This window comes from Sabethes cyaneus, chromosome 3, assembly GCF_943734655.1.
Source record: "Sabethes cyaneus chromosome 3, idSabCyanKW18_F2, whole genome shotgun sequence".
In the NCBI taxonomy this organism is placed as follows: Eukaryota; Metazoa; Arthropoda; class Insecta; order Diptera; family Culicidae; genus Sabethes; species Sabethes cyaneus.
In genome coordinates this window covers 49,835,153-49,860,671 of record NC_071355.1, presented here as the reverse complement: position 1 = coordinate 49,860,671, position 25,519 = coordinate 49,835,153, and the positions used below count along the sequence as shown (strand labels likewise).

At 41.5% G+C, this 25,519-nt stretch overlaps 1 protein-coding gene across 2 annotated transcripts in view; it reads left to right on the top strand.

Annotated features, from left to right (window-relative positions):
• The window catches only part of LOC128742471 (uncharacterized), a 74,026-nt gene extending 51,253 nt beyond the window's left edge, over nucleotides 1-22,773 (top strand). For both annotated transcript variants that reach the window (XM_053838841.1, XM_053838842.1), the window contains exon 3: nucleotides 20,537-22,773. In XM_053838841.1, coding sequence (XP_053694816.1) covers nucleotides 20,537-21,978 — 1,442 coding nt within the window. In that variant the 3' untranslated portion in view covers nucleotides 21,979-22,773. The remainder of the gene's footprint in view (nucleotides 1-20,536) is intronic.
• Nucleotides 22,774-25,519: the final 2,746 nt, after the last annotated feature.

Genomic DNA, 25,519 nt, shown 5'->3' with positions numbered 1-25,519 from the left:
TTGTGAAATTTTAGTTTGATGGATTACTTATGCAGTCACATTTGGGTGTTCACACCTAGCAACAGTTCAAAACCAGAAGCCAGGGCGCACGTAAATCATCCTGGTTATTGCGACAACTACGGGGTGATTTGCACGCGAAAAGTACCGCAATCCATGAACAAATAAAAATACTTCCAACGCAAATTGAACAGAAAATCGACTTCGTCAGACACAACGGAGAGCGATACAACGAGTTTGTATCAACAGCGCTTAAGCCAAGCATGAGCTTTCCTTGCCACTGCGGTGTCATCGTCGTGAAACAAGCTGTTGTTGCTGCTGCTGCCACTGCATCGTCAGCCGCAGAGCTAAATCTAATAATTCCGAGAAGATCACGCTCATAAACAATCGGTCTCCTGTGAGCAAAGTCCTTCTGTTCCGATTGCTGGTACCATCACCACTGCCACCTCCCTGGTCACCCTGGTCGGTGTGGCTCACGGTGCACACAATGGGATTCAATTTCGAAAAGCCGCGTTCAGTTGTTGTTTGTGATTCAATTTTATTTCATTCCCATTTTTTATTATGCTGCTGCATTCGATTCTGTCAGCCAGCCGTGGCCTGGGCTAAAACCGGCTTAGCTGATGCTGGTGCCAAGCTGTCAAGAGTGCAAGTTGGGAAAATGTTTCTGTTGTTATCTCGGGCGTCCGGAAGATGAAGAGCGAACGAAGAAAAAGGATCAACGTTGAAAAGTTTTTTTTTGTTTTTTTTTGGATCCTGCTTCATCGCGGTCGACCGGGTCGGGTTTTCCCGCCCGGCTGTCCACAATCAACTCCTCTCGGCATAAAAATCATTGTGCAGCTTCCAGCTTCCAGAGAAGACGGTGTGGATAGGCGACTCGTAAAAATGGTCAACCAACGATTGCGGGAAGTGCAACAGTAAATTGAAAATAATAAAACCGCTCCTGCAAGGAGCAGAGCACAATTTGCGAGAATGAGTGCTATAAACATGCTGAAGTAGCGATAAATGGGTAACCGATTAGAACGAACGGGGATAAAGTTGATTGTAGTTTTCGCATGAACAACTCTAGTCACGTGACGTGCCAAATGTTTTACTTGATTAGAAAAAAAAAGATGAAACAACAACCTAAATTTTGTTTCTGTATAATATAAGAATTATATGCGCTACGATTGCTGTAACAACGAAAACTGTAATTCCTATATTCATGTTAAATATTCAACCAACCGCAATACCTGACGTGACACAGTCAGCTTGAAATAAAATAAAGGGTGTCCCACATCAAATTGCACCAGCGATGAAACGCTGTTGAAAATTACCTAATTGACTGATCCTTTTCAAACTTTCAGACAATAAAATATAAACCATTAGTAAGCTTTTGGTTTATTTATTTCATTCAACTTCAATACCATAACCGTATATTCGCACCTTCCGCTTAGCCATCGTAACATCGTAAAAACGATGCGATCAAGTAAATGACTACTTTATCATGAAAGTACACTCAAAAGAAGCTGTGTAAAGAAGTGTTGATTTTCATGGAAAAATATTTATCTGGACGACCGCCAGGTATGAAATAGTCCAATTTCCCTTTTTTGTTTTTCATACCCAACGCTCTACCCAAATATTTTTTCAGCTCAAATATATCACAAAATTGCAAAAAAGCATATAAATTACTCATAGAAAAAATCTGAGGTCGAACATTTTGTTCTAAATGTCCTTTTTCTTCAAAAGTAATAAAGGGAATATTCGCACCACAATTTTTTTTCGGAATTCTTGTTTTTGAAAGATGATAACTTTTGAACTTTTGAATCAGAATGTTGTGAATTAATATAAGAATGGCAGGAAATCTGTGCCGAACATATTTTTCATATTGTCAATTCAAGACACATTTCGTACGTGGTTCGGTAGCTCCAAAAGCGAAGGCCGTCTACAGACGGTCTTATCCGTTAGAGGGTTAACTCCATTCAAAATGTTTTGTACAACATCTGACTGCAGCTGTACACTGCTGTCTGTACGGAAACCCACTTTTTCTTCATGTCTTTCGCAGATTTGACATCCTTAGGATGCTTTCGTAGTGCCTGCTTCATAATAGCCCAGATTTTTCGATGGGCCTTAGTTCCGGTGCATTGGGTGGGGGGGTTCATGTCCTTGGGTACGAAAGTAACCCCGTTGGCTTCGTACCACTCCAGTACATCCTTTGAATAGTGGTACGAAGCGTGATCCGGCCATTCGATCGTAGGGCCCTCGTGTTGCTTCGACAGAGGAAGCAGACGCTTCTGTAGGTAGACACTCCTTGAGGTAGATCTGTCCGTTTGCAGTCCCGGTAGTCACGAACGGAGCACTCCGTTTGCCACATGAGCAAATCGCTTGCCAAATCATGTATTTCTTGGAAAATTTTGAAACTTTCTGCATTCTTCATTCTCCGGAATATCAAACTTGTGCTAGGCGGTGAAGTACAATAACTCCGGAAGCTGCCGCCAGTCCGCCTTGACGTAAGTCTCATCATCCATGATGAAAGAGTCCCCAGGCGTTTGCGCAAAATAAATTGGAAAATTCCAATTTTCGAAAAACTGACCGCGACAAAAATACAGTGTAAACAATACACTCTAAACTACTTCTACTCAAATTTTCAAGAGAAAATACCCAATGGGTAGTTTTCTACAGCGTTTCTTCCGAGGTGCAATTTGATATGGGACACACTTTATAAGCAGTATGCTATTAGAGGTGTGCGCCGCCGCGCCGCGCCGCCGCCGCCGATGATTTAGAACCGGCCTAGGTCCTTTTTCCCACGCCGCCGAAGCCATTTACCCACGCCGACGATATAGTCCAACATTGACAAAAATGCGGGTCAACATGTTGACAGCACATAGTGAACCCGTTTTGTGAATTCATTCTTATAATGTACCTTTAATTTAGATTCAATTAAACTGCTACCATGCGTCCAACTGAGTGCGAATCGAAAAACCTAACGTAAACGAACTTTAGCATGGCGTTTTCTGTCAAACTTCTGTCTTGCTTCCCGGTGCTCATTTATTTTTAAGAAGATATAAGCGACCAAAATTTTTGAAAAAGTCAAATTTTTTTTTCAGATTTTAATTCTGCAGTCTTTTTTGTTTATTTTGATACTAATTTTGTAATGATCCGACCACGGGAAGTGACTGAAAAACGATCGAACACATAAGCATTCCACTGCGGCGTGGAACAACCTCGCTGGAATAAAACGCCGCTCCTATAAAAACACGATTTTCAAGCTTTATGTACCTTTCTCTCAGAAACTACACACCGTATTGAAAAATTTTTTTTTTTTTTGGTTTTATTAGTAGAAGCTTGGCAAAGACTTTTATAACTTTTGAGCTTTGTAAACTAATCACAGCTTGAGAAAAAGGAAAAAGAATATTTTTTGAAACTGTAATTCTTTTACAATTGACGAAGGGACGGAAGAAGAAAGTAATGAAATTTTTAGAGTGAGGAGAAAGAGCGGAATGGTGAGAGCTGGTATTGCTTTTCATTTCGCGGTTGTAAACTGACTGGTACCAAAATTAGGTGCCGGTCTTACCCCCATACTGATTTCCAGTGTTGCAAGACCGCACTCGTGTGGTCTAATTTTCTCACAAGCGCGTTTTAGTTCTAACGAACACGCCGGCATGAGTATCTCCTACGGACTCTCGCTCTTATTTTTTCAGGCACTGCGACAAGTTTTTGCGAGTGTGTATTTTTCTCGCTCGTCATTGCAATCCAAGCAGCTGAGGACTCGCAGTCTTATCCGCGTGTGTAAGTGAGGACGTAAGGTGAACAAAAAAGAAAAAAATGCAAAATAATCAGTGTTGGGCACCGCTAATTCGCTAATTCTCTAACCGATACAATTTGCTCGATAATTGTGGAAATTTCGCTAATCACTAATCGCAAACTGCAAACTAACAGTCATTAATCAATGGATTAATCCAGATTATTTTCTCCAATGCCAATGTATATGACAAAACAAAACAGCAACATTGCAATTGTCAGTCTTTCTCTTTCTTACTCACAGCATTCGCATTGTCGCACTTTTTGTGCCAGTCGCACTTTTAGACTACGGTGTCCAGTAAGGTGCAAAATACGGGATATAATAAATAAAATGCTTTACAGTTTATTAATTTTAAAATAAACAGCAGCACTTCATTTGGTATTATGGACCAGCAACAATTTGGCTAGTCTGAGTATAAATTATAAAGTATAACTAGCGTTTCTCGATTGGTCGGTTAGCGAATTAGCGGTGCCCAACACTGAAAATAAGTATCCATATATCCTAGTATGCCGCTAGCCCACACGGGCTGTTGGCTTCTCACAAGTTGTTGGGTTTGTGAGCGGGCTATGCAGAAAAGACATTTCGAGGCTGTGCGCTCGCTAGTAAGTAGGTAGCAGGAAGTATGCACACAGCATCGGTGGTTGCTTATCGTACGCTTGCGTCAGTTGCGTAAGCGCTGGATGCTGCTTATACTCACTCGCATGGGCTTACTTTACTTCTTGCTCGATTTGCAACATTGCCGATTTCACCCGCCTAGTTTTAGGCGCCGTCTATTATACGCAATGCATGTAATATCCCTTAATTTAAAAAACACATTGGCAGAAAACTGAAATTTAAATTCGATCTGTAGCAGTCGGAAGCTCATATGTACGGCATAAAATCGAAAGATGGGGTGCGTATCCCAATCTTCCCTGCCTTTTACCACAGAACAGAAGTGGAAGTAGAAATCCAAACACGTACATGCTACTTTCTACAGATACTAGCGAACCTGGGGTAGCGAGTCAGTTTTTTTTCCACGAAAACACACGAACGCATACGAATGCATGTGAAAGCTGCTATGCGATTGGCAGCGAGCGTTCTGCTTATATTGCTGTTATTCGCTTCTATGACAAAACCTTCCCAAAGAAAAATAACAACAAAAAAAAACTGTTACCAGTTTTGATCGCCGAATCGTTCGGATTTCCACTTCTGTTCTGTACTTTTACATACTAGTGTCTACCATATCGCGTATTCGCAAACACACAAATAACAAATTATTTAAAGATTTAAGGGTCGTTCACAAAATAAGCATTATTAAGATTTGTTTTACTTGTCAACTTTAATTCGATTTTAAAAAGATTTTGCTTAAACTTATACGAAATGCGGTAATTTAACGGTGTAAAATACTCGCACGCCGCCGCCGCTGCCGCCGATAGTAGCGAACGGCGTCACGCCGGCGACGCCGCCGCCGCCGAATAAAAATGATTCCTGCGCCGCCGCCGCCGATAATCTGACCGGCGCACACCTCTATATGCTATGACTTTTCATTGTTATTTGCACCACCTTAGTGCAAAATAATTGAACCGCCCTAGTGAAATATTACGTATTAAAGACTTATAATACATTCGAATAACATAATAGTTTCGCGAAAAGTTACGGACAGTTTCAGTGGCGTTTTCAAGAAAGTTCCGTATGAACCATATGTTCAATGCGTCATAGCCCCATCATCAGAGCGTTGGACCAAGGCTGGAGGCTTGGGGCAACCCAGCTAGCATTTTTATATGTATATAAAAGTTAAAAATCAGCATTACGTACATATATACATGCTAATAAATCGTATTTGATGCACAAAATTGGCATATCCGTGGTATTTTGGAGGCGATATACGTGATGAGGAATAAACATACGCATTTCATCGATATAAGTAATTATATACGACAATATCCGATTAAGTCCGACTCGCTCCGTACTGCTATACGCTTCTGTGCTGAATATCGTATGTATATCAGCTATTATCATTATATACGACTGAAAATCAACTTGAGCGAATTTTATTGAGCTTTAGTTACGATTCCGAATCTGTTAAGAGTTATTTACGATAATTTTCGGTTATTGATGTACGATTTAGTGCTAGCTGGGAATGTGCTATATACAGGTGTGGCGATGTTAATAAAATGGTGTTAGTGCAATGAAGAAATTTCATCATGGTGTGGGTCGTAGTTTGATGTCCAGAACTGAATTTTCGCTACTAATACCATCAAATGTCTTCTTCTCTTTAAACTTCATTGGTCTAAAGAAACGCCTGCCATAATTTCCACCAATCTCTGGCCGTCTCGTAGACCAGCACTCCGGTCTGGAAGTAACTATTCAGAGCCATCTAGCACGCTGGGCCCCTCTATTCCTGGTGCCGAAGGGGTTGTTGAAGAAAACAGATTTCACTGCACAGTTGTCCGGCATCCTTGCGACATGGCCGGCCCACCGTAGTCTCCCAACTTTCGCCAGGTGTACGATGGGAATCTCTCCAAGCAGTTCCTGTAGTTCGTGATTCAAACGCCTCCACCACTCTCCGCTTTCCGTTTGTACTCCGCCAACAATAGTCCGCAACACCTTTCGTTCAAATACGACAAGTGCATGTCTGTCTTCCGTAAGCAAAACTACTGTCTCAAATCCGTAGAGGACTACCGGTCTGCTTAGGGTCAGCTTTGTGCGGCGGCGTATGCTCCTAGATCGAAGCATCTTGCTTGAATCTCTTTACTCGTATTATTCTCGGCGGTGACCAGAGATCCTAAATATACAAATTCATCAACTTCCAGTTCATCGCCGTCAATAGTCACTGTTCATGGGAGGCAAACGTTGCTTTCTCTGGAGCCTCTTCCTACCATAAATTTGGTTTTAGACGCAAAGATTTGTAGCCCTATCCTCCTAGCCTCCGGTTTTAGTCTGACGTAGATTGCCTCCGCCATCCCAAGGTTTCCAGTAATGATGTCGAAGTAGTCTGCGAAGGCTAGGAGTTGGCTACTCTTGCTGAAGATCGTTCCTCTAGATTCGATGGCCGCTCTCCGGATCTTCAATAGTGATAGTGAATAACATACTGGACAGTCCATCCCCTTGCCGCAACCCTCTATGCAACTTCAGAGTGTCCCTGAGACGCGCAAGTAACACATCACTCACTCGAGAGTAGCTTAGATCAGCCGCGTCAGTTTGTCCGGAAACCCGTACTCGTGCATTATCTGCCATAGCTGTTCGCGTTCAACTTCACGAAATTCACGAAAATATTGTGCGTGGGCACGTTGTAGTCTCGCCCAAGCAGCAAACTTTTGGCACTTTTAGTTGAAAAAACTTATTTACGACTGAAATTGGTTCTGAATCAGTTGCCACAACTGCTTTACAACAACTGCACTAGCAGGGCGACATTTCTGAAGGATTTGTTGGAGAGTAAAAATTTGATCCGTAGTAGCACGGGTCGCCATAAAGTCTGCCGGATGCTGCCCTACGAATTCTCTTGCTATTGGGGATAGACGACGTAACAGAATCTGGGAAAGCACCTTGTAGTGTAGACGACATGGACCAGTATAATGCCATGGTAATTACAGCAATCTAGCCATTCGCATTTTTTGTAGATGGGACAAACCACATCTTCCATCCACTCCTCCTGTACATTCTTCTTCTTCTTCTTCTTCTTCCTCTTCTTCTTCGGCATGGAGCCGGGGCGGCTCGTGCTGTTTCAAACACTCGTCTCCATTCAACTCGGTCTTGGGCCACTCGTCGCCAATTTCCTTGTCGTCTCAGAAGTCGCAAATCGCTTTCGACCTGGTCGAGTCATCGTGCACGTTGGGCCCCCCTGTTCCTGGTGCCGGCGGGGTTGTTGAAGAGGACTATTTTCGTCGCACTGTCGTCCGGTATTCTTACGTCGTGTCCGGCCCACCGTAGCCTGCTAACTTTCGCTAGATGTACGATGGGAATCTCCCCAAGCAGTGCCTGTAGCTCGTAATTCATACGCCTCCGCCACTCTCCGCTTTCAATTTGTACTCCTCCAAATATCGTTCGCAGCACCTTCCGCTCGAACACGGCAAGGGCGCGTATGTCCTCCGTGAGCAGCGTCACGGTTTCAAATCCATAAAGAACTACCGGTCTAATAAGGGTTTTATACATTGATAGCTTCGTGCGGCGGTGTATGCTTCCTGATCGTAGCGTTTTACGAAGGGCAAAGTAGGCCCGATTACCCGCTTGGATGCGCCGCTAGATCTCCTTACTAGTGTTGTTGTCCGCGGTCACCAGCGCTCCCAAATACACGAATTCCTCTACCGCTACCACTAGTTCGTCGCCGTCAACGGTTACTGCCCGTGGGAGACGCGCGTTTGTTTCCTTTGAGCGTCTTCCTTTCATGTATTTGGTCTTCGACGCATTTATTTTTAGCCCAATTCCTAGACTTTGCTTTCATTCTGGTGTAGATTGCCTCCGCCGGCGCAAAGTTCCTGACTATGATATCGAAGTCATCTGCAAAGCCTAGAAGTTGGCTACCCTTAGTAAAAATCGTGCCTCTCGTTTCGATGCCAGCTTGTCGGATCAACCCCTCAAGAGCGATGTTGACCAGCATGCGGGATAAACCGTCACCTTGTCTCAATCCTCGCCACGTCTCGAAGGGACTCGAGAGTGTCCCAGAGATGCGTACAAAACACATCACTCGATCCAATGTAGCTTTGATTAGTCGCGTCAGTTTGTCCGGAAAACCGTGTTCGTGCATTATCTGCCATAGCTTGTCTCGATCGACTGTATCGTATGCTGCTTTGAAATCAATAAATATGTGATGCGTGGGCACGTTGTACTCCTGGCATTTCTGCAAGATCTGTCAGATAGTAAAAATTTGGTCCGTAGTTGCGCGAGCCCCCATGAAACCCGCCTGATAATTCCCTACGAAACCTTGTGCTATCGGTGACAACCGGCGTAACAGGATCTGGGAGAGTACCTTGTATGCGGCGTTTACCAGCGTAATACCGCGATAGTTACAGCAGTCTAGTCGATCACCCTTTTTGTAGATGGGACCGGTAGCTTTTCCTCCTCCCAAATCCTCGAAATAACCCAGTGTAGAGCTTTTGCGAGCGTACTTTCTCTTCCTTCCAAATGCTTGGCCATCGTGTTGCTTCAACAGAGGAAGTAGACGCTTCTGTAGACACTCCTTGAGGTAGATCTGCCCGTTTACTGTCCCGGTAATCACGAACGGCGCATTCCGTTGGGCACATGAGCAAATCGCTTGCCAAATCATGTATTTCTTGGCAAACTTTGAAAGTTTCTGCTTCCTTATTTCCTCCGGAACATCAAACTTGTGCTGGACGGTGTAGAACAGTAGCCCTGCTGGAAGTTCGCCTTAACGTAAGTCTCATCATCCATGCTGAGACAATGAAGCTTCGTCAGCATCTGGGTGTAGAGCTTCCGGGCCCGTGACTTTCCCACCGTATTTTGCCGTTCATAACGTTCGTCATTTGGAGCCTTCTGCATTTTATACCTATGCAGTCCCTCCCGTTCCTCAAGGCTCTCTGAACGAAAGAATTGGACAGATTCAACTTTTTGGCCACATCCCAGACCGAAGCATTGGGATTCCGCTTAAACGCTTTCACGACGCGCTTTTGATCCTGATCACTAATAGAACAGCAATTCTGACCGCATTTCTCCTTCCGTTCGATGCTCAGAGTTTCGTAGTAACGTTTAACCACACGACCCACATTTGAGTGCACGATTCCAAGTTGTTTTCCGATGTTCCGATAAGATAGTAGTGGATTTTCCAGGTGCTTGCGCAAAATCAATTCGCGACGTTCCTTTTGAGGTGACGCCATTTGTTTCCAATTTTCGAAAAACAGGCAGTGATAAAAATACAGTTTAAATAATACACTCTAAACTACTTTTACCCAAAACTACAAAAGAAAATACCCAATGGGTAATTTTCTACAACGTTTCTTCCGTGGTGCAATGAGAACGTTTCTTCCGTGGTGTTGGCTCGAAACGAGAACAAACTTAAAATTTATGATACAAACAAACCCTGTGCAGTAACATAGGGATATCAGTGTCTGAAAAAGATACACGACTTTAGACACATAAAAGGGAAAATAATACAGAAATTTACTAAATCTTTTTTTGAAACCAGCATGCTTTACTGGAACATTTTGAAGTGTCGGGTATGCAACTGTAGTCTGTTAACATAAGCCTTGCTCCTGAACTTTAAACTGTTTTTTTAACATTTCACTACTCGCATTAAACAATAATTGGCTGTACGCCCAGCATTGATATAGTACTTACAAAAATAAAATTGCTGTAGTTTCCTTTGTCATTGTGAGAGATTTTTTATTATTACAAAAACACGATTGTTAAATCAAACAAACAATCAACTAAGTGGCAGTAGCATAGTGTACAATGGCTCAGTTTATGGTGATCTTACAGAAAAAAACCGAAACATAATGACGGCCTTCATTCGATGGTAATGATAAAACTTTTCCCCATTCCCCTCATGATGATCCGCCCTCCCCAGTGTACCTAGCAGAGCAAAAAAAATGTATAAAACCTCAAGGAAAGATAATGGCACTCAACGATGGATGCGCGGAATCAACTTGAGGTCGTGTCAGAAGTGTTCGGTTCTTGACTGGAAATGGCCACTAAAAGTCCATCCCGAAAAGACAACGGATCCGAGGTCCGTGGTCCGGTCTGCAAACGGCTTCATTCACTTCACTGCCATGTTGTTCGCCTGTTGTGTCCGGATCGGTGAACTCGTACTGCTGTCTGCTGCGCTGGTTGGCTGCAAAATAAAATAGATTGCCTACTTGGAAGGACGAAAGAACTGGCAGAAGGCAAAAGTAAATAACCTTTGGATGGGCGGATGGATTGTGTTTTTTATGTTGTTCTCCGTTCGTTTTGTTTGAGCAAAGTTCGTTTGAGGTAGGTACCTACAACAACCGGGGCCGAGATGATGGGGTTTGCAATGGGGTTAGCCTGTATTGTTTCCTTGCAGAATGGCTTTCCAGTAATCGAATCAAGCCGAGTAGAAAGGTGCCTTTCAGTGTTGCCTTATCAGATTGTCAATGAAGAATGTGATGTGATGGATTTCATGCAAGCTTCTCTGCTGGTGTGACCAGATCGAGATCACAAAGAAGCATCACTTTATCCATCTTATAGTTCAGTCCATTATAGTGATAAAGATGTAATTTTATATATTACATACAATCAATGTAATTCGAAAATTTATTTCTAAAGTAATATATAGACTTTCTTACTTTTATTTTTTTTACATTTTATGTATTTTAATTTCTTTTTCCCGAACCTTGCTTGACAGAGCACTCTGGCAGAAATTCTCTTATGGACATGTTAAATATTCAGCTCTTTTTTGCAGTGAATAGAACACACCTTACCTATTAATGAATTCATCACCATCATCGTGACACATTTACTCTTTTTTTCCAAATTTACGAGTTCGCTGTTGTTTTTTCGTCGGATGTTAAATACATCACGTATGTGCTAAATTTCTAACTAAAAAATAGCTCTTCGTGTCTTCCCACGATTGTTTCTACATACCTACTATAATAGCATTTTCTTTAATCGACCTTTGTTGTGCGTGAAATTTCCAATCAACCGTTTTGTTCATTATCATCTTTTATCCGAAGGCACGCCAATCCAACTGGGAACCAAGGCAGCTGTGTGTACACACTGATTCAACCGTGGCCTAGATTATCACCCTAGTTCTCCGTGAGTTGCGAAAGTCATGCACGCATGGCCGAAATTTGATGGAAAGATTGAACACTTCCGTCACATCAATGGTCATTCAATTAAACTAACCGTCGACGACGTCTGCCCATGAGATCATGGACGTTGCCATTAGGTTACTTGCGCAAAATTGTCATTCTGTCGGGGTTTTTTCCTCTGGAAGAAGTCATACTGGGATCGTATAGGAAAGGCCACGTAAATTGCCAGAAACTTTTTGTTCGATTAGTGTTTGCTTCGGAATACAAATAAAGACCTTAAGCCAACTTGTTTTTTTTTTCAAAAGCAAGAAACGTGTAAATTGACTATTTAATTTAATTCGGTGCTCCAAATTGTGTCAATTTGCATCAAAATTCTCCTCGACGACTCCACTAATGCGTGAAGTAGGGCTGAAGATTCAATATTGACCAGCAATCGTCGTTGGTTGTTGGTTGTTTGTGATATCTTGGTGTGACGCCTGTTTGCATAGTAAACAGTACAGTCGTCATCTGCTGTCCGGTTTCGTACGAGATCCCATGGGTGAGCCGAAAAAGGGAGACGGAGACAGAATGGGACCCGTTAGATATGGAAGGTGAAACAGTTTCGGTCGAATTGGTTCGAGGAAGTTCGCCGCCGCACTGGGCAACAGATTGGGTGTCTTATTATCGGTTTTGGTTTGCAAAACAACATCACCATTCAGTTTGGAACGGAAGAATGAAATTGTTAACGATTCTATCGAGGGATCTTTCGTGACTGCCAATAGCAGCTGGGTTTTTCCGACAAAAAGCGGAAAATATTTACATACTGACAAATGAAGTTGAGTCATATTTATCTGTTAAGGAATATTCTATGAAAAGGTTTAAAAATGTTTATTAAATTTTAAATGCAAATCGGAATGTTGTCTCTTGTGGTTGGCTACAAAACTTTCTTTGAGCTTGCAGGATTTTAAAATTTTCAAATTACATAACTTTTGTTTGTTTGCGATTAAGATTTATTAAAAATCATCGAACAACACTTTATTTGTAAAATACTTAAGAAGCCAAAACACAGTCTGTAGGTTGGATTTCCGTGCAATAATCTATGTTGATTTGTTTCCAAAGGTAGATGATTTAGTTCCTGAAGAGTTTTATTTTCTAACAAGATAGTGGTGCAGGACATAGCTGGAAGAAGGAGTAAGCCCAACCGGGAAATCTAATATTCATTCACGTTATGCAGCTTGAACTTGGAAGCTAATTTACGAATCTATTAAGCAAAATTTTTCGTTCCCCGATCCCGCTATTTCTTTCAATATATCTATTGGGGATTGCGCGGCATGGCATGTTGCGCCGTCTTGTTGAAACAACAGTTCCTCCACATTAAGGACGTTCAATTGTGGTACGAAAACGATGGTGACCCTGTTAACTGTTACGATCTGACCGAATGCTGAATGTGAGCTCATTGGTTCTTCCTCGGCACTATGCTCTACATCAGCAATGGCCCCTTCGATACGCACTGTTGCACGTCCCTGACGAAGCGTGTTAACATATGGATTAAAAGTGGTCTGCAATCTCGTACAGAATGCCCAAACTCTAAAGCTGGATAAAGTACCTCAGTCAGCATTTTCATATGTATAAAATTAGATTGCAAATAAGAGTTACGCACTGATATGTATTCAACAAAATCGTATTCGACGCGCAAAAGCTGCTTATCCGTACCATTTTAGAGGCGATATACGCACTGAGGAATAATTTTGAGCAATACACTTATAGAGGTATTTCAATACGATAAAATCCGATTAAGTGCGACCAGCTGCATGCAGCTATACGAATTTGTATGTTCGTATCGTATGTTTGTCAATTACTAAAGGTAATTAGAACGGACACCGACCACCAAGCAGACAAATTTGAAGATTGGTGTTCGAATAACATGCTTACCGTCAGTATTTCGAAGTGATCCACTCTCTCTTTCCCTCGTAAAAATATATCATCACTTTTAGCTACAATATAGCGGGACATCTTTGGATCGCAAGAATCGAAGCAGTATAGAATAAAATCTTACGATAATAAATCGATATAAAATCTTTGCGCGGTCTTCCAGAGCATGATCCCAAAAACCTACCCGTCGACTAAATCACTTAATCGCTTGCTTAATTTGGATACTCTTGAGAGGTGACGTGCAAATCTCGAACGATGTTGCTGGCTAGCAAGATTTTAGGAGACATTAGGCCGTATGAATAAAACAGTTTGCTTTGCTTTTCCTGTGTAAATCTTACGGGCGAGTTTGCTCTAATTCTTTTATTCATACGGCCCACCGTGCGATGAAACCCAAATCTACACTGAGAAAACTTTTCGTATAGTTTCTATGTGTCCCACACATAGATTTTTGCAATGTGCCAAGTCAATGAACTTTATATGCCGCACAGTTATAATTTATGGGTACGCGAAACTTTTGCACATACTATTCATATGCGCATATTTTTTATGTGTATAATTGCACATGCTATTCATATCCGTATAATTTCTATGTGTATTTCTAGGCGGATTGTGTTTATATGCGGCACATGATAATCATCTAGAATTTCATATGGAAATTTACCATTAGTTATGTGCAGAATATTTTGAGTGTAGGTGAACAAACGACATTACGCTAAAAACATTGGTCTTAGGTATATAGTATCTTCGGAGAAAATTTGTTATTTCAACTGCCGCATTTTTTTATGTATATGACATTAGGGTGGCCATCATAGCAAGCGAGTTCAAAACATAAACTTTTTTATGGCTTAAGTTAGCTGAATAAAAGCAAAAAAGGGCCGACCTGGACCGATGCGATCTCAATCAATTTCGGTTGCCAATATATTACTAAATATCTATACAAAATTTGATTTGCTGCTTTTGAGCAGTGTTTACGTTATTGGCATTTGAAAAATGCATATTTTGTTAGGAATAAGTTTTGGAAGCTCAAGCATATCAAAGAGAACGTATTTGCACGGCATAAGAGACGACCTGCAGATATTCACCTGAAGGACCTACTCGATCTTATATCTAAAAAAGTTCAAGTGGAAAAGAATCGTTCAAAAAAGGATTATTACAGTAGGCTTTTTCGAGCAGAAGATCAAAAGAATATGTGGAAGAATTTAAATGAGCTGAAGGGTCGAAAAAATACGGCTGCTAAGCCCATCAAGCTAGAAGTAAATGGTCAAATTACATCCGATAGACCTGAGATAGCTAATACGTTCAACAACGTCTTTGGCACCATAGGACCACAGCTTGCATCATTATTACAAAGCAATCGTGATGTCAACCGTTTCCGCACCCTGAGCCGCCAAAACAACTCGATATTCCTGACTCCAGCTACAGAGCAAGAACTCATCGTTAGGATTAACAGCCTCGATGGATCAACAAGCTGTGGACCGGATGGCATACCAGCCTCCTTCCTTAAAGCACATCACGTTTTTTTCTCACTTTTATTGAAGGACGTGTTCAACTGATGTAAGCAACTACCGGCCAATATCTGTCTTATCTGCCATAAACAAGATCTTGGAACCACTGTTGGCAAAAATGATTGTGGATTTTCTACAACAAAACAGCATACTATACAACTACCAGTATGGCTTTCGCACTGGCTCGAGTACGTTAGCTGCTGCCTGTGAGCTTGTTGACGACATCACCAAAGCTGTTGATGTTGGGAAGCAAATTCTGCTTCGTAAGCTCGACTGTTGTGGAATCCGAGGTGTCGCCAATCAGCTTTTAGAAAGTTACCTCCGTGGCCGAACTCAATATGTCGAGAACAACGGAATAAAAAGTAGTCTCTGCAATTTGGCAGTCGGTGTACCGCAAGGAAGCAATCTAGGCCCACTGTTATTCCTAGTCTACATAAACGATATTGCAAACCTCAATCTACACGGGAAACCACCCTTGTTAGCTGACGATACTTCTGTTTCGTATCCTGGTTCTAACGCTCAGGAAATAAAAGGTCAAATGTTGGAAGATATGAGATATGACATATTGGAAGACATGGCTACAACAATACTTCACTGAAAACCTCCTCTCTCTCTCTCAACCTTCACAAAAAAGACTTATGATGTTCCGATCATCGCGATCTACGTCTGGTGCTAGCCTCAATCTAATGGTAAACAGTACCGAAGTTCTCCAGTAAAAAAAATTTAAGTACATTGAGCTTATATTTGACTCTTCGTTGAAATGGAAGCATCACATTGAAGCAGTGTCGTCTAGTCTAAGTTCAGTATGTGTTTTTTTGTGGAAAACATCCAAATTCCGTCCACGTGGACAGTTACTAACACTGTACCATGCATTCGTTTAGTCCGAGCTGCAGTACCTTATTTCAATATGGGGAGCTGCAAGCAAATCACAGATGATGTCGCTTCAACGTCTACAAAACCGTTGTTTAAAAGCTATATACCAAAAAACTCGTTTATAGCCGACAAGCCACTTATAAAGCGAATCTGAAGAATCTGTACTGCCGGTATCAGCGTTACGGGAGTTACAATGCGTAGTACAAATACATAGTATGTTGTACAATACAAATACGTACCACAACATGCGGATCGATATCTCAAGTCACAGTTACGGTACAAGAGGTCGAGCTAATCTAATCCTCAGAAGGCCAAACACGGAGCTGATGAAAAAGCCCTTTTCTTACTTCGCAATTTCGCGATACAATACGTTGCCTGTCTCAATAAAAAATGAACGAATTCAATGGAAATTCAAAAGAGATGTTAAAGCTCACTTGCGGAAAAATTTACGTTGCTACATACTATAAATAGCGATCAAAACAGCGATGAATCTCTGGAGAATGGCTCTGAATCTACCAACCCAGTTCCAACGGATTGCTGTGGGAGTTCGACCGGGACGCACGCAACGAGGCACTATGAGAGCCCCTGTTCACTCTGACCGTCAGGGACGGTTCCTCCTCAGAAGAAAAAAAGAGAAGAGAAAAATTCAAACTGTGCTCAGTCTTCAACACGATTTATTCTGCTCCGTTTCATTTTAACTTTTCTCTTTCTTGCTGAACGCAGTTGTATGAGCAACCGCACACTGTGCTACTCATTGAGGAGAATGTTAATACACTTTGAATACGTTGATGCGATGCGCTGACGTATGACAACTACGGGTAGTTTTAACATGGGTAGTGCGTTGAGAAAAAACGACGATTGTCAGTAGCGGTCATTGCCATCAGAAAAATATTAATCCATTAATGCAGTTGCATCATGATTCTTACATTTAGTATATTTTGGCTGCCCGTGAACGCAACTGCATCATATGGTTAGGCATGTCACAACGACAACAGTGCGAAAAATGTTATTACATATGACAACATTGGAATTCCCACGCATTTGCTTCTTGACGCGCACCAACAGGAAAGTCCCATTATAAACAAAGGTAATTCTCTACTAAGATTCAAAATTTAACGACTTTTGATTGTCTTGACGCCTCTGAGTCTATAGTTGCTGTACGCGCACCGGTTGTTTTGTTTTCACGTTTACTGCTGTAGCTACCGAGAGGACCGAGAGCAAAACCGAAAGTTGCTCATTTAAAGAGCGCATTAAGACGTTTTTCTGGACCTAGACCATTTTGATGTCCTTGCTTGGGAAGTACGCCAGAGAGAGTGACAAAGCCCCCTCGAGCCAACAGATTTCTTACGAACGCGATAAAACCTAGTCCAATTTGATGTCTATGTTAGGGAAGTGTGCCAGAAAAAATGAAACAAGTTCGTTGTCCTAACAGATCGCAAATTCTTTACTGTGAGACGATTAAACCTCGGCGAATTTGATATCTGTGTTGGAAAAATGTGCTACAGCTGTAGTGTTCGGTTATAATATGACTCTGTATGAATACGCATGCTTGCCGTTTCATTAGAAGTGTAGTGAAAAGATGTGCTGTTGATAAAATAGGATTGAATTGGTAAAATCCTTTCAACGTGGGAAACCATGGATAATAAAAACAATCTTTAATTTCAGTAAGGTAGCAGGAAAGTAATAGTTTGTGTTCTTGATTTTGTTAAATTGTTTTCAAATTCACAATCTTTTGAGAATTGAAGGTATGCAATGTTACCACTTTGATAAACGTTACATACAACGCATGTAGCATGTATATATGTTGCATATAGCATGTATACTTGAAGAATCGAATGATTACAGGCATGAATACATGCTACTATCACTACAAAGACACTTACGTAGTCCTGCGTCACCTATATATGCGGTCGTGTCTTGTACACAACCTCTCTGATTTTTTCTCATTATGTTTAGTCTGTTTCTCATGGATTTATTTCTCATTTCTCAAAGCAGTTCCGCTCATAGTGTTGAACAAAAAAAGTTGCACTTTTTGCACAATGAGTGAGGAAATAACAAGCCTGCTGAGGTCGGGGTTGAAACAGGGGTCCCTCAGCCTACATTTTTAGGCAAGTATACGTGATTTCAAGATCTTTCCCTCCTTGAAATTTTTCATCTTCCAGTACTACGTCGAGCTCATCAACCTACATTCGTATCACCGGTGATTCTCCTTCGTCAAAAAGCCATCCGACCCTGGGATGTCGGTCTCCGTCTGTGATACGTAATTTGATCAATCATTATTTGAAATAATATATTGTAATAGCTCTTGCCCTTCCTTAAAAGAGCATTAAGCTCACTGGAAGGGCACTTTATTGTAATTGTGTTGAAATGATGGAAAGGTTTTGTGCCTGTGGGAAAAGAGGCTATTGCTTCATTCCCAGGGGTTTTCCTTTTCCTATTAATAAAAATAATAAAAATATAAATAATAAAAAGAAGGTGTTCATCAAGTAACATAAAAAAAGGCCTATAGCACCAGAACCGAAGGAGATAGCGAATTGATTCCTTTAAACAAAATGTGCGTTTTGATTGGATGTGAAAGTGCTTAGAAGGCAAAATTTATGAGAAATAAACACGAAAGGAGATATTAAGAAAAAACGGATTGTTTAGGTCCACCCTGTCCAAAAAAATTTGAATTACTCCATCCTATCAACCGTAAGAGATAGGACTTTCATTTATTTAGCAAAGTAATTCAAAATTTAATATTCTTTAACTTTACTGAACATTTTATTCAGCTAGCTTAAGCCATAAAAAAGTTTATGTTTTGCACTCGCTTATTATTATGTCCACCCTAATACCTTATACATCAAAAAATGCGAAAGTTGAACTAACAAATTTTCTCCGAAGATATTATGATACTAGGACTAACGGTTTTAGCGTAATGATTTTTGTTCACCTAGATTTGGGTTTCATCTCACGGTGAGGCCTATTGACTGCCCTATATATACTATACTATACTGAAAACTATGGACTACACTCAAGTCTTTTTTATACGGTTTGTTTTTTTCGATTACTCAAGAACAGTACAACTGAGGGTCCATTTACAAACTACGTGACGAATGTCGGGCCTTTCCCAAATGTATTGAGAAATAAATGAATGGTCTCTAAGTTTCCCTGTTCTTACTAATCGAAGAAACAAACCGTGTAAAAAAAGTACATGAGTGTATACTACAAATGGTTCGATGACCTAACTTAACGGTAAACAATTTTTAAATTCTCTTGAAGATAATACATTTCTGTTTGTACTGTTGTATGTAAATTATATTTCATTTGTTGAAACTAGTTCTGTCTATATAAAATATTCAAAAGGGTACACTACTATGAACAATTAACATTAAATAGGACAACTTTGTGATATATTGTTAAGCTCACCAGTTGTAGCCCCCTCCAAAAACACAAATTAAGTTGCATTAAATAAATTTCAGTCGAGTAAAATTACACAATTGAAATAAATGGTCAGTACAATCAATAATTTATTTATCACGATATCCGCTATCATTTACCGGAGATGTTTATATTGCCCAAATCAATCACCACACGGATATCTATCACTCTGAACTGAACCTCGCCCGGCAGGAAGACTTCGATCGCCACAACAACGCAACCGGTAATGTGGTCATTCATCTCGTTAGAGTTGATTCGCCGAATTACTCCAACACACCAAGCACACCAAGCAAGCAGTCGGTCGGGTCGGGACGGGATATCTGCAACACATACTTCTATTGATGGGAAAAAAGAAACCCAAAGAAAAGAAACCACACTCTTGATTATCGTTTATCGCGTTTTCCGTATCTCTTCACTTTGTTGCCCGCTGGCGAAATGTAGGATTCATGCAAAACTTAGTCCAACTCACCCACCAGCACCAGTTCATAGCATCATAATCAATGGTTTACCATGTTCAAACAGGAAATCGGCACTGACCTACCATTTGCTTAATTTTCCAATCCATTAAGATTGAGGCAATGAACGAATGAGCAGAGCCACTCCAGTCAGTAGTGCTCCAGCAGTCAGTAGTGTGAATAGTCCTACCTTTCTAGCCAGTAGGTTATTGCTCATTTATTCAAATTCAATTCAGTATGAGAGCATAGAAGATGCACTTACCTCCATCATCGAATAACTCCCTGCCGACAAAGGATGCTCTTTGATCTGCAAACCAGCTACCTTCTTCGTGAATGTTTAGCTTCAACCTTGCCCGAACGAAAGTCGATGAATTTACATGCGAACCGCCCTTATTGTGAACCTACGTGCATGTCCTAAGGGGAGTGCTCGTAGGAAGACTGTGGAAGGCCTTGGAAGGTGGGAGTAAGTTTACCCGATTTGTGTTCGCTTCTGTCCAAGCAAACAAGAGCGTTCGAGATAACAAACATCTTCCGGGCAGTTCTTCGTAGAAATCGAAAGCATCATGATTCATTGTCGGTTAAGGTTTGATCTTTGCTAATTAAAGTGAAGACTGGCGATTTCTATGATGCACAATTTATAAAGAGATTTGATTTATTATCCTGTCTTCACTTTTCAGAGGTTGATTCGCTTATTAAACACGCAACTAATAGCACAATATTGGCATAGCAATTAGTGCAGCGATTTAATTATACAAACTCAATTATGCCAACAACGGAAACCACTTCACCACTTGAAAACCTCTTGAAGAGCGAAAGCCACTTCAAAACACAACTCGACTACCGGTGATTTTACTAACTGTCACTTTTTTCTGCTTTTCTCTCTCTCACACACAGTCATCGACGACGAACAGCTGGTCCGAGACGTGGAGTCCCGCATCCCATCGCTACCGATCGCCTACTGGAGCAAACACAAAAATGCCGTCCAGAAGAAGGCAACCTGTGCCAAGTATCCGTCGATCTTCGAGCTGGAGTTCAACAACATCTACTGGCAAACGTTGCGCAGCTCGAACGGTACCTTTCAGCTGTTCGGTGCGTACTACGACATCCGAAAGCGGTCCCGCATCGGTCCGGCCGTGCGGATCCTCGGCATGATCGATCGGATCGAGCCGAAGGTGAAGACGTTCTGTCAGCTGTGGTTCGACGGCCAGAAGGAACCGTTCATCGTGAAAACCTTCGAATACAAGTACATCTGGTTCAACAAGTGGGGCAACTACAAGCAGGGAATCTACCAGCCATACCTGATTGCGTGTCAGATTCCGAAACCCTTCCGGGGGTTGGTGCCGGCATCGGTTTCACTCGTCGAAAAGCAGTGCGATACGGCAACGAACAACCTGCGGGTTTTGTACAATCGGCCGCTGGACGATAAGAAGAAAGGGTTTGCCGTTTGCGTTAAAGGATTGGATTTTCTGTATGATGATTTGTCCGTCCGGTTGGTTGAGTGGATTGAGCTGCTGGGCATTCTGGGAGCGGATAAAATATTCTTCTACGAACTGCAGGTGCATCCTAACATCTCGAAGGTGCTGCGATACTATGAGGAGCAGGATCGGGTCCATGTGACTCCGCTGACGTTGCCCGGAGGGCAACCGAATGTTCCGGGCTTCCAGCATCTATTTTTATCGAAGAAAACGACCCACAAGCGACAGAATGAGTTGATTCCGTACAATGATTGTTTGTACAAGAATATGTATAAGTACGAGTTCATTGCTCTGCTGGATATTGACGAGGTTATAATGCCGAAGCTGCCGGAAGACAGAACGTGGCACGATCTGATGGAACGGGTCGTTGAGAAGGGTATGAAACTGAAAAATGACACCTATCCGAGCTACAACGTGAGGAATGTGTACTTTTTCGATCAGGATCAGCACGATCACGATTGGATCAAGGATACGCCCCGTTACATGCACATGCTGCAGCACGTCCAACGTGCCAAGAACTACACGAAACCCAACCAGTACGTGAAATGTTTCCACAACCCGGAACGGGTCCTAACACTGCACAATCATTTTCCGATTGCCTGTCTGGGTGGTGCCTGCCATTCCTATCCGGTCAGCACGGACGATGCACAACTGCAGCACTACCGGGCCGACTGTGTTCGAACGCTGAAAAAGAGCTGCGAAGAGTTCAAGGAGAACCAAGTGCGCGACACCACGATATGGAAATACAAGGACGAACTGATACAGCGCACCCGTCGCACGCTGGATCTGCTGGGTTTCTTCCGACCGTCGGCAGCCTCCGGTGGTCTGGGCCGTGGGAAAGATTCCCTCTACAAGCGGTGATTGTTGCAGAAGCTTCGGCATATGTTTAATCTCTAGTTACGTTTGTTCATTTATTCGGTTGACCAGCAGCGACAGGGTTCCTCCGACGGCGGTAGGTCCGCTCCCGGTCGCTCTTCTGCTGCCGCTGCTGCTTCCTCGGGCTCGGGCGTCGTTCAGGAGCGACAGTGCTGTGATCTGCGTCGATGAAAGTGACCATCGGCTGTCCAAATATCGGCTTAATCCGAATAAATGAACGATCGATCCGAAAAATGTGAAAAGTGAAACGCGACGTGTTAGAGAAACTGTTTCCACTGATCATGATCATGATTATTTTTACTAATTACTGCAATCAAATTACTACTTAGAAAGTCAAAGTAATTTAATAGAGGTTTAGCAGGAATCGATTGAAAATCAATGTTTTTTGTCTTGTCGCAAGAGGAATAGAAACAGGAAGCTGTGTGATTTCTAAACTATTACTATAAAACTATTACTGAATACGAATTTCCTAATAACTATGGTTCATCACTACATTACTGCTACTAATAGGATAAAAAACAGCGGAAACGTTTTGTTTTTATAGAGAGAGAAACGTTTAATTACTATGATTAGCCGGCGTGCCTTTCGTTGTATTCACTGCTATTACTGCTAGAAAAGTCCTCCTAAGGATTCTGTTAACGTTTGAAAAGGTGGTTATACAAGTGCCGACTGTCAGGCTCCACTATCAGTAACTCCTACATCGGTTTTAAGATTATTAGGTGTACCACTAAGTTCCCACTGTTTATCAATAGATGGCTCCAGCAGTAGGCGATGGTCGATTGTGACCCTTTCAAAACGTCATGAACCAAGCCATCGGTGGGTTTGTTTTGACGTGCCCGTTCCTGTTGAGAACAACGTATTGCTCCTCAGAGAAGTTGGTCTTTAGCCAGGGAAGCACCTTGGTCCTTCAAAATACCGATGTGCACTTCGTTATTGATTTTAACACTTGCATTAATACAAACAGGCGCTATTTTCAAACCAACTGTTGGACACAGCATCGTTGCTGAAATGATTTTCGGCGGGCAATGAGATTATCATTTTTTCCTTCCACAACAAGGAAAGCAATCTGATCGAACGAGTCACTCGTAGTTCCTTTAGCCGCCCCGTAATCAAGTGGTGTTTCACTCTTGCTTTGAAAGATACGGGCAAGCCTTCTTTGGTGACTCTTCGCAGGGGTTTTTCAGAAATGTTAGCTTCCTTGACACGTTTTCTAATGGAATGTACCAATTTGATCACGTTTGGCGTACGTTTCCGGCTTCCGCTACTTAGAATCATCCTGTAGAGACTTTTTATGCGATAAACTGTAGTCTTACCACCTTGGTAATCCCCTTCGGCGTCTTCTGGACGAGCAGCAAACCTGTAATCACGTCTTTGGCGTACATTTTTCCAAACTTGCAATAAAAGAGTTCCAAAATTCTGATGTAGGACTCGAAAGTAATCGTAAATAAATACACTTTCAACAGAAATAAGTCATTAGTTACTCAAAAATAACCCAATATTAGAGATTAAATATTTTCACATTTTTTCTCTGCCGCTCCCTGTATATAGAGCAGCGTACCGTGATTGGTTCCAGCGCTTCAAAGCAGGCCGTCTGCGTGAATGATGGCCAAAGACCTTTGAAAACGCTGAATTGGAGGTACTGTTCGATGAATACCCGTGCTAAATGCAAGAACAGCTTGCTTTAGAGCTAGGATTTCCCCGCCAAATCCTATTTCATAACTTTTGCATGGTTCAGTCAAATATTCACGATGAGAAGGTTACTCTGTATATTTCGTAGGACCACGTCGGTGTTATCATTTATAAGGCATTGAAACCGAACGAGACCATCACTGTGGAACGACATTGATTTTAATTGAAACGATTGAACAGAGTACTGCACGGAAGATGGCCATAGTAAGAGCAAAGGCACAAAAAAGTGATTGTACAGCATGACAATGCTCCACATCTCGTCGCCAAACCCGTTAAAACCAACTTGGAAACACTCTAGTGGAAAGTTTTACTCCACCTTCCATATTCCCCAGATATTGCATCGTCCGAAGTGGCTTGATTAGTATATAACCTCAAACTTTTACCGTAACAATATTCGAGCTTCATCAGAAAAATGGGCAACGTTTTGAATGGTTCATTTGTAACCATTTCCTTTCAATAATGTTGCATTTGCATGAAAACAAACGGGGAGAACTTAGTTGCACACTTAATAAATTGAATTTTTAACACTAGTTGTTATTAGGAGTTAACCTATTCTTTTAAGAAGATGATCAAATCGAGGAATTTCACTCCAACCGAATATACACAAGGCACTTGTTGAACACATGTAGCGTACCTTCTAACCATCTAATCATCTAACCTTACCTTTAACTAGCTATCGGTTGAATTATCGCCAATATTTACCATTACCTGTTAGTTCCCTTTCCCAACGTAAGTAAAAGCATATGCATAGTCATAGTTTAAAACACAGAAAAAATACGGTGATGTTCATTTATAGTAATTTCAATTTATATTAAATGCTTATACTAAATAAATTCAAAACACGCATAGCCCAACCTTTGAAACAAGCCTGAAATGAACCCTGCTGCAAGTTATCCTACACACTGCTGTCAAGAGCAGCTAATGTTTTGTGAATCCCGCTGCAACAGGAAAATCACATGAAAATACGACAAATCAATTCCTAACCGGAAGGAAAGAAAAAAATCTCCCCACGTAGACTTAGGTAAAATCAGATTAGGAAAGAAACGTCTTTTTTTGTTATAAAATTCCTTGGGGCCGGAATAGATGAAAAGAAAAGAGTAAACGTAAAATACCTTAGCTAGGATGTTCCAATACATTGTAAAATAATCATATTCTGTATATATTAAAGACTGACTTAAACAAAAAAGCTGTACGTACGAACCGGCGACAGTGGGAATAAGCGAATGAGAGATAGTATTCTATTATCTACTAAATATAATAGAGCTGTAAGCGAAAGTTGTGAACGCGAATCCAAAATGCGCCGAAACCGTCAAGTAGTTGCGCGTTGAAGCGTTGTTGTAGTAGCTGTAAAGTAATTTATTTTCTCTACTTCTTCCCAACATAGAGCTTAAAAGAAGAAAACAAAAGAAAAAAATCGTCACCGAACGAAAAGATGTGTTGTAAAGATTTGCAAAAAAAAGGAACTTATAATAGGACAACTTTTTCCGAACACTTGTCAGTTTTATCCATTACACTCACCCGAACAAAAGCAAACAAATAAAACAGCAAAAAAAAAACGCCGATTAAGTTTAGCTTTCGCCTCCGCGGGAAAACTCAACACTTAATTCATTTGCTTCGAAAACTTCGATATCGATCGATCGATCAATGCGGTAGAAAGAGAGAGTGACGAAGTAGACTTATACCATACGTAGTAATGTCATTTCAAGAGTACCAGTTATCCACTAGGACTGTCATCATCATCATCATTATCAGTATAATAAGAGAGAAACCCCATAAATTGTTATCGGTGCACCGAAAACCCCTTGAACTGTGTAAAGAAAATTATGAAAGGAAACAA